The sequence below is a fragment of the Crotalus tigris genome, unplaced genomic scaffold (genome assembly GCF_016545835.1).
Source record: "Crotalus tigris isolate CLP2741 ecotype Arizona unplaced genomic scaffold, ASM1654583v1 scf7180000024298.760630, whole genome shotgun sequence".
Lineage (NCBI taxonomy): Eukaryota > Metazoa > Chordata > Lepidosauria > Squamata > Viperidae > Crotalus > Crotalus tigris.
The window spans coordinates 483,450-498,057 of NW_024100471.1; the positions used below are offsets into that span (position 1 = coordinate 483,450).

Below are 14,608 nucleotides of genomic sequence, written 5' to 3' on the forward strand. Positions count from 1 at the left end.
CCACTAAGCGAGCTATAAAGCCAACGTCAGGCAATCAAGAGAAGAACCGCGGGAGGGGGGCTGCGAGAGGGGATGGCTGGCCCTCCTAGCTCCTCCTCACCCCCCCCCTCGCCGTTCCCGGACTCCCAGTCTCCCTGCAAAGGGACTGCAGCCTTGATCTGCAGCACAGCCCTCCCCCTCCTCCCTCCCTCCCAGGTGCTTGGGACTTCCAATCTCCCCCAGGGCTATAAAAACCTCTTTGAGGACTAGCCACTTGTCAGCACCTGGAAGCCTAGCTGGGGAGGAAGTGACACCCTCCCTTTTGACTCCGGATGGCTCTTGCGGTGCTCGTCCTCCTCCTCCTCTCCTGGGCCTTGCAGGTGGGCCTGTGCCAGGAGGCAGGCTTCTGGGGGGCTGCTTTGCAGAGCTGCCAGGGGGGCCGCATGCGGATCCTGCTGACGCCCAGGGCCAGAGTGGCTTCCTCGGTCATCCGGCTTCTTGGTCAGTGGCACAGAGCCTCGAGACGGGACTGAGCCCCAAGGAATAAGGGGGGGCTGAGTGGGGGGGAGCCTTCTGAGCCCTCCCAGCTGTGGGCAGGGAAGTTGGCCTTGCGCCAGCTTGGGGAGGAGGGGGCTGGTGGGAGGGGGGGGCTTCCTCTGCCCAAGTAGCTGTGCTCACCCTGGGCACTTCTGGGGGCAAAGCTGCTCTTCTGCCCCCTCCCTCACTGGGGCCTTTTGCTCCTTTAAGGCAGTTGACCAACCAAGGTGCCAGGCGACCTTTTGCAACTGTTTTAAACATTAAAAATATTGTTGGCATCTATCATTTAAATGTTCTTAACTGGCAGCTTTTGCATATTCTGAAACTTTTCTGCTGATATTTTTTAAAGTCTGATTTTTGCAGGAAGATTGTCCCTGAGCAGTAGGGCGGAAGGAAGACAAAAAGTCCCGGGGGGGGGGATGTCCTTTGTGTGTGTGTCCGTCCTTGGGGTTACATAACGGAAAAACTCCACTCCTGACTGCACTGATGATGTTATCTAATTTGGGTCATGGGAGGTCTGCAAGGAAACAGACTGACTGGGAGAGCACCAGGGACCCCTCGGTTCAGCCCTGAGCTGCCAAGATTCCCCTTTATTGGAACCACAGTCTGCTTGTGCAGATCTGACTCTCTTATGCGTTGGGAGGGGCTTGTACATGTGTATTCTCACAAGTCGCCTGCTCTCTCTGGTTTTCCCGTAAGGCGGGGGAGAGGCTCTTGCTTGAGGAAGCCCCAGGCCAAACAGGGCTGGGGGTCTTGGCAGCTTCCCCCCCCCCCGCGCACAGGCTCAGCTGGGCTTTCCTAGGGCAGGCAGCCTGAGGAGGCCTGGGGTCCGCTCCCCACTTATAAGCAAAGGGGGGATGGCGAGGACAGCAGCAGCAGCCAGAGAAAACCTGCCCATCTGGGTCAGGGGTCTTCAAACTTGGCCCTTTGATGACATGTGGACTTCCATTCCCAGAATTCCTCAGCCAGCGATGCTGTGAGTTCAAGTCCACATGTCACAACAGGGCCAAGGTTCCCCACCCCAAACCAGATGGGCAGGTTTTCTCCCACTCCTTCACAATCCGGGGGCCGTTTTTGTTTCTTGCCAGCCGTGTGCTGATCACGCTAACCTTCGTGCCCTAGACTATGGTTTGCAGAAATAACGGCTTGCGGGAGGGGGTCTTCCAAATTAAGGCAGATCAAAATGCGGGATAGGTTTCGCCTTCCTTCCAATTTCAGATGGTGCGGTGGTGCGGATGCAGCTGGCTGAGATTGGCCACAACCACACTGTCCTTGAGAAGGGGCCAAGGCTTCTGGAGATTTCCCCCCTCCTGCCAAGTCAAGGGGGTTGGGGGGGCGCAAGAGGCCATTGTGGATAGAAATAAACAAAGGGGGGTGTAGGTGGCCCTGAGTCTGGGGGCTGCAGCTGCCCAAACGCAACTGGGGGGGAAGAGACGCCAGCAAGACGCTTCAAGGGATGCCCCCGAACCCTTTAAGCCGGGGCTCCCCAGCTGCTCTTCAGAAAGTCTTATTGAGGGCTGGGTGCTTCCCTTCAGCACCGTCGTAACTTGGAATGGTCACCAAACACGCAGTTGTAACTGGAGGACTATACCTGTATTGCAGAAACAATCTGACTGAATGATCTTTATGTCATCTCAACAAATTACCATTATTAATTTTTGTTACTAATAGTAACAAAATAGTCATTGCAAGTCCACGTATGATATGCCGTATGCTAAATAAATAAGTAAACCATCAGTAATTTCCATGGATTTTTGTCTTCCCTGGGAATACTTTGGGAGAGTAGCATTCGTACTCTTAGAATGGGGAGAATATATTTTAGGACCCCTGGCCAGCCCGTTTAAACGTCCCTGTTGTGATGCATAATGGAGCCATGTGTCATTGCCCAAAGAAAATCCACTTTTACCTAATTTTGGATAATATTCCCAGGGTTGGGGAAAGCACTTTAAGAGGCTGGCAGGGAAAACTGAGCCGAGGTGGCGCAGCAGTTAGCGTGCAGTACTGCAGGCCACTTTAGCTGACTGTGTTCAGCAGGTCAGCGGTTCAAATCTCACCGGCTCAAGGTTGGCTCAGCCTTCCATCCTTCCGGGGTAGGTCAAATGAGGACCCAGATTGTTGGGGGCAATGTAAATATATATATATACATTGCTTACTGGTGTACACCGCTTAGAGAGTGCTTGCACTTAAAGCGATATATAAGTCTCATAAATTAAATAAATAAATAAATAAAACGGATCGGGCTTTCCAGCTGCTGCCCCTGTCGCCGGGGTCCCCAGACCACCTCTGCTCCTGACCTGGCCCGCCTTGCAGGGCTGATGGGAGGGGCCCAGGCTCTCAGTTCTGCCACTCTGCCTCCTCTTCACCCCCCAGATCCCGCCGGGACCCCCCGCCTGCTGAGGAATGACTCCGCCTGTGGGATATCAGTGACCTCTCAGCCAGATGGCTCCGTGGCAGTAGAGACGGCCTTTGATGGATGCTACACCCAGGTGCAGGTAAGAATCAGGCTCGTGGCACGAGGGGAGAGGGGGGAGTGGGCTCCGCTGGCCCCCTCTTCCCACCCAGCTACACCCTGCACTGCCCAGGGAGGGCAGAAACCTTGGCAGGGCTGCCACGCCCAACTCTTCCGGCCTGCTGTGACGGCTCTTCCCCACAGCCCAGAATCCCAGACAGTCCATCCAGGCAGCCCTGGCCCCTGGCCATTGGACCTGCTGACCAGGGGAGATTGAAGTGGCACCTTGGGCGCTGGGCAGGATGCAGGGAAGACCGACGGAGCTGTGGGCTGCATTGATTGCAAGAGGGATCTCGGAGTCCCAGCAGAGGATCCCTTGAATAGGAGCCAGCCGTGTGCAGCAGTCGCCAAAACATCCTGGGCTTCATTAGCAGAGGGACAGAATCAAGATCACCTGAACTGTTACTACCACTTTACAAGGCCTAGGTAAGGCCACACCTGGAATCTTGCATCCAGTTTTGGTCACCACGATGTAAAAAAGATGTTGAGACTCTGGAAAGAGTGCAGAGAAGAGCAACAAAGATGATCAGGGGACTGGAGGCTAAAACATATAAAGAACGGTTGCTGGAATTGGGGATGTCTAGTTTAATGAAGAGAAGGACAAGGGGGGACAGGATAGCAGTCTTCTAGTATCTCAGGGGCTGCCCCAAAGAAGTGGGAGTCAAAGCTATTCTCCAATGCACCGGTAGGCAGGACAAGAAGCAACGGATGGAAACTAATCAAGGAGAGAAGAATTAAGGATAAATTTCCTGACAGTGAGGACAATTAACCAGTGGAACTACCTGCTGGGCTGCCCTTTGTCGCAACCTCTGCCTGGGGTGCTCAGGATGCCTTCTGGACCCCCCAGAAAGGAGATTTCAGGATCTGAAAGAACTCCAGGACATCCTTGGTGGACAGAGTGAGGCCCCCTCATTGGCCCCAGGAAGGCTCCCCCAAGCCAGCGCTGTGACCCCAAAGGCGGGGGGGGGCAGGAGAAGTTTTTAGGTGGGCTGAGGTGACTGCAGGTTCCTCCCCCTCCACCAGGACAGGAACTATCGGACCACTGTACAGATCGAAGGCGTCAGGCCGGATGGACGGAAGACCACCTACAAGGAGGAGCTGAGGTGCCCAGAGCCACGTTTAGGTAGTCGAGGGGGGGGGCTTTTCCGTGGGGACTGCGGGGTGGGGGCCCCTGTAGTTCCCCATCTTCAGGGCCACGTGCTGCTCCAGTGCATTAGCCACCAGCTGAAATGACAGCATTTGGGGGTGGGGGCTGCCCCTGGGATGTTCCTCCGCTTGAGGGGGCTGTGCAGTTTCTAAGCCAGGGGTCTTCAAACTTGGCCCTTTGATGACTTGTGCCTGGCTGAGGAATTCTGGGAGATGAAGTCCACAAATCATCAAAGGGCCAAGTTTAAAGACCCCTGTTCTAAGCAGAATCCTCTTATAATGCTTCAACAATGGGGTTGCGTGTTGTTCCCTTAAAGCCCAGACCAAAGGGGGAAGACCCCACTTCTGCCCTGGTCACCCCTGGGGAGAGTGGTGAGGAAGACTGGCTTCCTCAGAGGCCAGGGCTGCTGACACCCCCCCCCCGTGGGGAGAGGCCAGGCTCCCGTGGATGCAAGCCAGGGATGGCCCGCCTGCAGCCAGTGAGGGAGGGGGGCTCCCTCCTGGTCTCTTGAGTGGAAGGGGCCCCCAGGAGCTTCCTGCCCCACTGCCCTTGTGCCCAAAGCTGCTGCAGGCCAGGAGGGGAGGTGAGGTCACAAAGAGGTGCTGTTGACGTGGGAGAAGCCCACCCTGGCCCTGGCAACTGGAGGGGCCCAGACCCCTCCCTGCCTCCTGCCAGGCAGATGCGGCTGACATGGCTTCCCTCACACTCCTGGCACTCCTGATGGCTTCTAGTGCCAAGCCAGCCCCCGCTGAGATGGGGTGGGAGCCGCAGGCTGCAGTGGGGCTGCCTGGAGGTGGGTGCTGAGGCAGCCAGGGGTGCTGGGAGGGTCTCCCGCCTCCGAGGAACCCCAAATTCAAACCCACCGTGAGAAATCAGGGTGCTGGCTCAGGGTCCCTCCAGGACACAAACGAGGCGGTTCCCGAGAGGCTCAGCCTGGTTGCTCCTGGCCCGGCCGGTCTCCACTCTGGGGTCTCCCTGCTCTTTCCTGGGGCCCCTGGGGCTGGGCTCTGGGGCCTCACTGACCCAGCCTCTGTGTTCCCTTCAGCTAGGGGCCCTTTTTGGCTTTGAGCAAGGAAGGTTGGGGGCCCTGGGCGAGCCCCCGGCAGGGTCCCCCAAGGAGCACTTCCCAACGCAGCCCAGGGACGTTGGGAGGGGGGCTCAGCAGCACAGCCTCCCCAAGGGGTGCAGCCATTGGGGCGGGCTCAGGAGTCTACTGGGGAAGGCTACAAAAGGCCCACCAGCAGCTGTCAGATGTGGGATGCCAAGCTGGGAGGAGGGCAACAGCCAGCCAGACTGCTTGGGGGTCCCCAGGGGCCTGTCCTGAGCTCAGGCTGGCCTCTGCAGAGAGGGCCTGGGGTCCTCCTGAGCAGTTGTGAGTTTGCTGTGGGTGCCCCACGGCTGCCCTCTCCCCCCCCCAGTCCTGGACCCCCCCAGCCCCAGTCGGTGCTCAGCGGTGCAGCTGGCGGACCGCCTTCCCTGCAGCTCCCATCGGCTCAGCCATGGCCGCTGCTCCCACTTGGGCTGCTGCTTCGACCCCCAGGACAGGGTGATCCCCTGCTACTACGGCAAGGCAGGTGAGCCGGCAGACCCCCGGGGCCAGAGGGAGGGAGGGAGGGAGGGAGGCGGGGGGACTCGCTTGGCCAGAGAAGGGCTCCTGGGAGTCTCTGTGCCCCCAAGTCCCTTTGCGGACCCCCACGTCTATTTTGGGGGGCTTGGGGTGAGTCACCGCCTTCTGGTCTGAGTCACATGGGAGCCGCTGCCGCTGGTTCTGCCATCTGGCGCCTTTGGACCCGTCTGGGGAGGGCTTGGCTGCTCTGCATGGCTGCTCCAAGAAAAGGCGAGTCTGTCTGGGGGGGCTTGGCAGCCCCAGTTTTTTCCCTCTATTGAGCTGTTCTGAGGGTCCCCAAACGGTGGCTGGTAAGCGGAAAGCAGAGCTGAATGGGCCCTCCTTCTGAAGGTAGGGGAGGGGTCAGTGGGCTTCTATTCCCTCGGCATTGGGGGTGGGGGGCACTCCCCTCCTGGGAAGGCACCCTCTGATCACCCCCTGCCATGCCCAGGATGAGGAAGGGGCTCTGAGGAGGCAAAGCCGTCCCAAGAGAAGCAGAGTGGGCGAGCAGGGAGGACCTGACCCACCCGGGTGATTGGGGGGGGAGACCCCATGGCTGGCTTCCCTCTGTCTTTTGGGGGGGTGCCTCTGTCCTGCCCACGGCCCTTCTAGGCCAGGGTTGGGAGGAAAGGGGGCACCCTTAACTTTGACCCAGCAGACCCCTCCCCCCCTGCACAGTGACGGCTCGCTGCACCCCGGAGGGCTCCTTCTCCCTGGCCGTCTCCAGAGACGCCGTTGTGCCGCCCCTGCGCTTGGACTCATTGCACCTGCTGGGCCCTCGGGGGCGGCCCTGTGGCCCCCTGCTCAGGAACGAAGCATTTGTCGTGTTCAACTTTCCGCTTTCCGCGTGTGGGACGATCTTCAAGGTCAGTGGGGAGGGTGTGACAACAACAGCCCTGTGAGGTGGGGGGCCTGGCAGAGGCTGGCTGGCTGGGGGTCACCAAGCCTACTCCCGGGGCTGAGAGAGGTTGGACCCCGGGGGTCTCGCGGCTTCTCCATGATGGCTGGGCCCCGGTTCCTCTTTGAGTGTTAAAATGGACGGGTCAAAGAGAGAAGAAGAATTATACTGTAGTTTAAAATAGTTAGTCTGCCTTCCTTGCAGGCCAGGGAAGCTCCCCTCCCCCCATTAACATTGCTCCAAAATGTTTAACCATTTTCCACACCTGCAAATGTCTGCCTGAAGGGCCCCCCCCCCATAAAAACAGGCCCTAGAGCAGAAGGGAAGGGAAGGGAAGGGAAGAGAAGGAAGGGGAGGGAGGGAGAAGGGAAGGGAAGGGAAGGGAAGGAAGGGAGAAGGGAAGAGAAGGAAGGAAGGAAGGAAGGAAGGAAGGAAGGAAGGAAGGAAGGAAGGAAGGAAGGAAGGAAGGGGAGGAAAGGGAGGGAGGGAGGGAGGGATGGAGAAGGGAAGGGAGGGAGGGAGAAGGGAAGGAAGGAAAGAAGGGGAGGGAAGGGAGGGAGGGAGAAGGGAAGGGAAGGGAAGGAAGGAAGGGAGAAGGGAAGAGAAGGAAGGAAGGAAGGAAGGAAGGAAGGAAGGAAGGAAGGAAGGAAGGAAGGAAGGAAGGAAGGAAGGAAGGAAGGAAGGGGAGGGGGAGGAGAGAAGGGAAGGGAAGGGAGGGAGAAGGGAAGGAAGGAAGGAAGGAAGGAAGGAAGGAAGGAAGGAAGGAAGGAAGGAAGGAAGGAAGGAAGGAAAGGGAGGAAAGGGAGGGAGGGAGAAGGGAAGGAAGGAAGGGAGGGAGGGAGGGAGGGAACGGAGGGAGGGAGGGAAGGCCTCCCCTCAGCCAGCCCTTTCTCTGCCAGGAGGCGGGAGGCCAGCAGATTTACGAGAATGAGCTCTGGGCAGAGAGATGGACCCTCCACACCTCTTCAGGCTCCGTCACCCGGGACAGCGGCTTCTTCAGGTGAAGGTCCCTCCTGGCCAGCAGGAGGCTGGGAGAGGGGAAGGAAGGGGGGGAGCCAGAGGGCCAGGGCCAAGACCCCCACCCCTGAGATGGAGGGGGGGCCCAGTCTTTCACTTACGGAAGGTCGCCAAAAACTAGCTCTGGAGAAGAGGCAACTGCCTCTGGAGGCCCCCTGCCTGCCTGCCTGCCTGCCTGGCCCTCGGAGCCCTGGTGCTTGGCCCCCTCCCAGGAAGGTGGACGGGACCTCAGGCCAGCAGGCTGGGCAGCCCTGGGCCTCCTCCTGCCTCTGCTTGCTGCCTCCCCCCAGGCAGAGAAGGGGGTGGGCCTTGATGACCTCAGGGGTACCTTCTGCCTCCATGGTTTCACTGGTGCCCCCCAGGGGATCCGGCAGCACCGGCCGCACAAGCCCCAGCCAGAGGAGGAGCTAAGAAAAGCCCCCCCTCACACACCCCCGGGCTCTCTTGCAGACTGACCATCCGCTGCAGCTACTCTGCCCAGGAGCCCCTCCCTGTGAGTGTCCTGGTGGCGACCCCTCCTCCTCCGGCTGCCATCACCCAGCGGGGGGGCCTCGCCATGGACATGCGGGTCGCTCGAGGTGGGTGCCTTGGGAGCCGCCCCCCCCCCGAGGAGAGCCTGCCTGCTGTGTCCCTCTGGGGCAGTCCCACTTCAGAGGCCTCCTCCCTCCCTCCCTCCTCCGCAGACGAGACCTACTCCTCCTTCTACGGGACTCTGGACTTCCCCGTGGCGAAGCTCCTGCGTGACCCCATTCACCTTGAGGTCCGGCTCCTCGGAATTAGGGACCCGGCGCTGGTTCTGCTCCTCCACGAATGTTGGGCCACTCCGGGCACCAGCCCCCGCCGGGCACCTCAGTGGCCCCTTCTGCAGAATGGGTCTGTGACTTGGATCTGGGGGGAGGGGGGCAGGCCTGGGGGGGAATGGGCCTTGACCAACCGGTTTGCCTGGCCCCATGGAGGGCTTGGCTGCCTCCTCCGGTGAGAACTGCTGGGCCGCCCAGCCCCCTTGATTCTGTGGGGCCCAGCATTTCTTTCAATTTATATGCCGCCCATCTCTCTCCCAAAGTGGGGCAGAAGCAGAGCTTCCAATTTCCTACCTTGCTGGGAGGAGAATCGACCCAGAGTCTGGGAGGGGCAGCCTGCCGCCCCCCCCTCCCCATCTGCTGGTGGAGGAGTGGCCGTTACCCTGGTTCAGAAATTGAGGGGCCCACAGAATTGGCTGGTTGCCAAGTGCTTCATGGTGGGGAGCAGCCCAAACCCCTCCCTGGCCCGGAAGTGGGAATTCCGGCCCCTCAGCTCTGCCCGGTTTCCCTCTGCAGCAGTCACAACTCGAAGCTCGGTTCTCTCCCCAAGGCAGGGGCTGCCAGTGACGCCGGGCTCCCCGGTCTGCCCTCCAGGTGCCCCGCCCAAGGAGACAACTACCAGGCCCAGCTGGTGCCCCTCCAGTGGGATGCGGGGCTGCCCTTCCCCTCCCACCACCAGCGCTTCATGGTCAGGACCTTCGCCTTTGTGGGCGCGGACTCTCGGCGCATGCTCAGCGGCCCGGTAGGCTTGGGCGGCTGCCCCGGGTGGGGGCTGCCTGGCAGGGTTCCGGTCCTGTTGTCACATCAGAGCAGAGCAGGACGAGGTCTCCTCCTGTCCTGAGTTCTAATTCTGAACAGCCTATCCCTCCCAGAACCGTAATCCCCTCCTCCTGAAGGGAGATAGTTCAGACTTTGGGGGGACCGTTTTCCCCCAGCCGATGAGCTGTGGGCCTTGCATGTGGGGTGAGGCTCTCCCGGAGAGCACAAGGCCCTCCCGCTGCCCCTGACCTCTGCGCCCTTCCCCACAGATCTACTTCCACTGCAGCGCTTCCACCTGCGTGCCCTCTGCCCAGGAGCTCTGCGCCACCCGCTGTGAGGCTGGCCTGCAGGGCAGACGTGAGTTGGTTGCTGTGGAGGGTGACCCTCTGCGAGGGTGGGGGGAAGAAGCTGTGGGGACCGCACTGCGGTGCTCATGCCCCTCCTTTTCTTCCAGGCCGGAGAGATGCCCAGGAAGGAGCTCCATCAGAGGCAGGACAGGCGCTGATGCTTGCTTCCGCTGGGCCAGTGGACTTCTTCAGCCTCCCCGTGCAGGCCTCCCGCCCGGAAGGTATTGAGGGGAGAGGCCTGGGGGGGTCACCTCGCGTGTTTGGCTGCATCGTGTGGTCTCGAATCCCAGACATCTCTGCCACACACGTCCGCACACGAGCACCATGAAGGGGGACACCGTGGGCCCCAGACAATGTGTCCTCCCACCCTTGACCCTGTGGGCTGCTGGCCGGTGACCTTCAGCAGCAGCACCAATTCCTCCTATCGGGAGCCCCTTTTGGAGGACAGATTGTGCAGATTGTGCCCCAAGCGTGAGACTGCCCAGAGCGAAGATCCCCCCAACTCAACTTGGGCTATCTGAGACCCCTGCCCGGCACATTCTTTCCCCGACAGGTTCCGGAGCGCTTGCCCTGGAGGGCTCCCTGCGATGGGAGGACGGGCTGTGTCTGGCGGCAGGGCTGGTTGTGGCGCTGGGCCTGGGATTGCTGGTGCTGCTGCTGCTGCTCCGAAGGCATGGGGGGCAGATGCCGCAGGGCCGAGAGCCCCCCTACGCCTGAAAGAGAAATAAACTCGCTCTTGTAAACCCAGTGGCCACGCTGGTTCTTTGGCTGGGAGAGGGGCGAGGGGCTTGGTCTCCGGCCCGTGTCTCTATGGGCCTTCCCTTCAAGGGAAGCAGATGCCTCCCGCTGGGTGCCTCTGCAGGAGAGGCTGCTTTGCCCCCGTGCAGAGGCTGCTTGTTCCTCCCTTTCTCTCCCGCACCAGCCACTTCCCTGGAAGGTGGCTTTGCTATCCCTGGCCCTGTGCCCAAGAAGGCCAGCCTCCTCTTGAAGGAGAAGATGGATGGGGCAGAAAGCAGCTCTTGGGGCTCTCTTCAGCCGCCCCCGCCCACCAGGGAAGACCAGAGAAGGGAACCGGGGCTCAACTGCCTTCTGAGGGGCCTGCTGAGCGGAGCCAACGAGGGGCGGCCGTCCTGAGGGAGCGACTGCGCCCCTCTCCCATCCCCGAGAGCAGAACTGCGCTGATTCGCTCGGTTCCTTCAAGGCTGCCGAGAAGGGTTCGCCGTTAAAGGCGGATGGAAAAGCCTTTCCATCTTCGGAGGGGGAGCGGTGGCGCGGCCAGTCACTCCCGCCAGCCACGCTCCGTGGGCGGCCCTCCGGCCCTTCCTTGCGCGACCCTGCAGCCGTGCGGCCCCCGCCCGGTGCGACCCCTCCGGAGCCCGGCAGCGGCGTAGGAGAGGCGCGCGAGCCCGTGGTGCTGAAGCCGCTCCTCCCCCTCCCTCGGACTCCGTGGAAAACTCGTCCCTGCCGCCTCCGGGGGCCCCGGGAAACGAGACCCCCCCACTTTCCCAAGGAGGGGGATCGCCGCCCCTCGGAAGCCACTAGACTGACTGCAAGGAGGAAGCCCGATAGTGGGAGGGGAGGCGCCACGGGACCCACGCGCAACCAGGCTGCCCTCGACGACCCTTCCGCAGCCACGATTTGCAGGGCACCCCCCCCCCATTGCAGCTTTAGGTTTACAAAACCTCGCACCCGCGTGGATGAAGAAAGGGAGCGTCTTGGGCGGGGGGCTCTGGAGTCAGCCTCCTAAGTGGAAAGCAGCCCCCCCCCGTCCCACCCGTACTGGAGGGCTGCGACGCCACCTTCCGGAAAAGGCCAAAGGGGCTTGGATGCAGAGCGGACTCGCGCCTCCCTCTTTCGCAGGCAGCTCCGAGGGCGAGCTCCTGCAAGGGGGGGAGGGAGGCGGGCCGGGAGGGGGGAGATATGTGGGAGGGGGAGATACGAGAAGGAGCCAGGGCTGCACGCGCAAGCCGCTCCCCGGAGCCTGCACGCGCAAGCGCACGCGCACAATGCGCTCGACTTCAGCCAGGAAAATGAGCGAGGCGGGAAGGAAGCGCCCTTGTGACTGTCCCGTGGAACTCTGGGAAACGTAGTTTGCCTTCTCCCGCCCCCCAAGCCTAGGAAAGCCAACAGCCCCGAACCCAGAATGATAAGAGTAGCAGGCAGATCATCTACAGCCGGCTGGTACCGCAGCCCAGAGGCAGGGGGTGGCGTTATAGCAACGGGAAAACCGGGCATTGCGCAGCCGCTGAAAACCGCCCCGGACTCCGAAGATCTCGCAGTTGGCAGGCTTTGTTCCCCGCGCTGGAGAAGCTTTCGGGGGGGGGGGGGTGTGCCGTGACAACTGTCCCCCTTGCGCCCCCCTCTCCCCTTGTGGCGGCCACCTGGGCGGGAGCGAAAGAATCGCCTGTTTGCCTGGAAGGGACCCCGGAAGCTGCAGGGGGCGGTCAGTGGCTGTGGCCAAAGGGGGGGGGGGGTTGAAAGAGGAAGTCCAGCCCCACCCCCTGCAAAAGACTGCCAATGGGTGCCCCCCCTTGACCGACCTTCACTTACTCCTGAGGAATTCTCTTCAAAGGAGGAACAGCCGTTTTTATAGTTTTTAAAATGTTTATAATTGTTCGTAATCATGATTTTAGACATTTATTTTAGTTTTGTTCCACAAGGTAATCTGCTTGTGAGATGTGCAGCTATAAATTAATTAGATAGATAGATGGATAGACAGACAGACAGACAGACAGACAGACAGATGAATGCCCCTGTTTGTCCCCAATGAGGCTGGGGGGAGGGTTTGGCTGTGGCCTTTGGGCCCTAGTGCCCATCTCCCCCATCATGGCCAACAGCCATGGTGCTGCCCTCCTGGGCTGGCTCCGGATGCAGCTTGGCACCGTGGCACCCTCTTTCTCCATTGGGACGGCTCTCCCGCCAGCAGAGACCTGGGGGGAGGGGGCTTCAGGTCACCGGGAACGCCACGTGAATCAGAGCCAGAGGCACAAGAGGCCCATTCTGGAGAGCGTCCTTGTTCCCTGGACGGTCCTGCCCGAACGGAGGATCACGGAGAGGAAGGGCCCCACTTGAAAGGCTGCTGTCTGGCAACCCCTGGCCAAACGGAGGTGCTCCGAGGGGCCCTGGGGCCAGTTCAGAGCAAGGGGGCATGCAGGGTGCCCGGCCGGGCTCTCCTGCCTCCTGCCACCCCCACCCCCCTGGGCTCCTCAGCCGTGGAGAAGTGCCACCAAACCTGGAAGGTCTGTGTGGTCGATGCCAAGGCTCCTCTCTTGCTCCCCCTCCTCCTCCTAGCAGACTTTAAAGTCCTCCCACAGGACCAGAAATAAAAGATAAACTGGTCCTTCCACTTAAAACTATGACACCTGTGTATTTCAAAGACATTTCAGCAGAAAAACCATTGATAGGATGGTCTGTTTTCAGTCCGGATCCGGAGGGGGAGCGTCTGAGCTTGCCTCTTCCTCCACAGCCACCCCATTCAGGAGCTGTTATTCGGGGCAGCCCAAAGGGCAAGGGGGAGGAAGAGGAGGAAGGGCCCCCTGGTGGCTCTCCACTCCCCCCCCCAAGGGTTCTTCAGCCTGGTGTCCCGGTGGAGAGCAAGATCGAAGCCAGGTGTCTGGAGGGAAGAAGGCCATATGCTGCTCAGGCCACAGCTGGTGCCCCCCTCGGGTGTCTTGCTCCCCAGAGGAAGGGGCTACAGCAGAGTTGGGAGAGCTAGTGGGCTTGCTTTGCTGGAGAGGATACTCCTCCTCCCCCCGCCCCAAAGCCTTCAGACAGGGGTGGAGAAATCCTGCTGTCGCTTCTTTTGCATTGCTTTCTCCGAGGGCAGCTGCGGTCACAAGCGCTAGACGGCTGGAAGTGAGGAGGGACCCCTTGGGAAGGGATAGGCTGGAGGGGTCACAACACCAGGCGGGGGGGAGAGAAATTGGCAGCAGGCAGGGTAGAACCCAGTATTCCTAGGAGTAGGGCATGTGTCCAGGAGGGTTGCGTCATTTAGTTTTCCAACAGAATGCTAGAGTCTCTGTTCTGTGTTATTGTGGTAGACCTGTGTTGGTCTCCGCCCCAAGCACGGGGGGGGGGGGAATCAAATGGGCTTGGGGAAAACTCCAGAGGTGGCACAAGAGCCTCACATGACATTTTGCAGAGGTCTCCCATGGAAATCCCCTGCTCTCTGGTGCCGCCAGTCCAGATCTGGGCTGCAGGCGGCAGCAGCCAGCTGCTCTTTGTGTTGTTCTCCAGCTGTGAACTGTAAACAACCTTTCAGAATCTGGCTGGCCTGCTTTCTCCCCAGCCAGCTCGGCCTCCCTCCTCCCATTTCTGTGGAATTGGGGCAGCTGCCTCCAAAACACACACGCACACAAACAAACAAGGGCCAAAGCAGATACTGCAGCAGTTTCAAAAGAGAGGTGGCAGTGAGCTGTGCCAAGGAGTGGCCGGAAGACAATGACAACAGCCTCACCCCCCACTCCTCCCCACTGATTCCTCTCAGCTGATAGGAAGGGGGGAGCAGATCAAGGGGCTCCCCAAAACTCAGGAGCAAGAGCCACTGCAAAAGGGGGGTGCTGAGCTCCAGGACGAGGCCTCGGTGGGCACTGCCACCTGATTGACCCAGTCTGTGTGAAAGGAGAGGTGTTGGGGAGCACTGAAATGCCAGGGCTGTGAGCTCAGATGGGGGCAAAAGCTGCCGGGGGGGGGGTGGATTTGCTCTCCTGAGAGAGGGGTCACCAAAGAAAGGGGCCAACTTGGGGGCAGAGATTTTTGCAGCGGGGCGGGGGGGGGGAGCTGGGTCTTGCCTGCCCAGATGCTGGGAAAGGCACAAGAGTCACAACAACAGCGGGCACCACCCATGTCTGTTTTTGTTGACCTTGTGACTTTTTCTCAGCACTCCAGGAGCCCTGAGGGGTTTCAGGTCTGGCCTTCCAAGGGGTTTCTGGGACTGAAGCCCCCTCGGCTGAGGCTGCGCACACTTGGGCACCGGCAGACCCGCAAACAGACCCTGGTTGCGTCCCCCT

General features: G+C 60.5%; 2 protein-coding genes across 3 annotated transcripts; both read left to right on the forward strand.

Annotated features, from left to right (window-relative positions):
- The first annotated feature begins 391 nt into the window (after nucleotides 1–391).
- LOC120299535 (zona pellucida sperm-binding protein 4-like) lies at nucleotides 392–4,258 on the forward strand. Its single transcript, XM_039324433.1, has 4 exons — nucleotides 392–480; nucleotides 2,887–3,008; nucleotides 3,170–3,262; nucleotides 4,049–4,258. Exons 1-4 carry the CDS (start codon nucleotides 423–425, stop codon nucleotides 4,256–4,258), a joined length of 483 nt encoding a protein of 160 aa, XP_039180367.1. The 5' UTR covers nucleotides 392–422.
- A 581-nt stretch (nucleotides 4,259–4,839) lies between these two features.
- LOC120299514 (zona pellucida sperm-binding protein 4-like) lies at nucleotides 4,840–10,520 on the forward strand. Of its 2 annotated transcripts, XM_039324398.1 has the most exons (10): nucleotides 4,840–4,965; nucleotides 5,591–5,746; nucleotides 6,457–6,644; nucleotides 7,576–7,676; nucleotides 8,144–8,271; nucleotides 8,377–8,566; nucleotides 9,088–9,235; nucleotides 9,522–9,609; nucleotides 9,707–9,820; nucleotides 10,153–10,520. In XM_039324398.1, exons 1-10 carry the CDS (start codon nucleotides 4,863–4,865, stop codon nucleotides 10,314–10,316), a joined length of 1,380 nt encoding a protein of 459 aa, XP_039180332.1. In that variant the 5' UTR covers nucleotides 4,840–4,862; the 3' UTR covers nucleotides 10,317–10,520. The 2 variants fall into 2 exon arrangements, with proteins under 2 accessions (XP_039180332.1, XP_039180331.1); XM_039324397.1 differs by having other exon boundaries at nucleotides 9,522–9,820.
- Nucleotides 10,521–14,608: the final 4,088 nt, after the last annotated feature.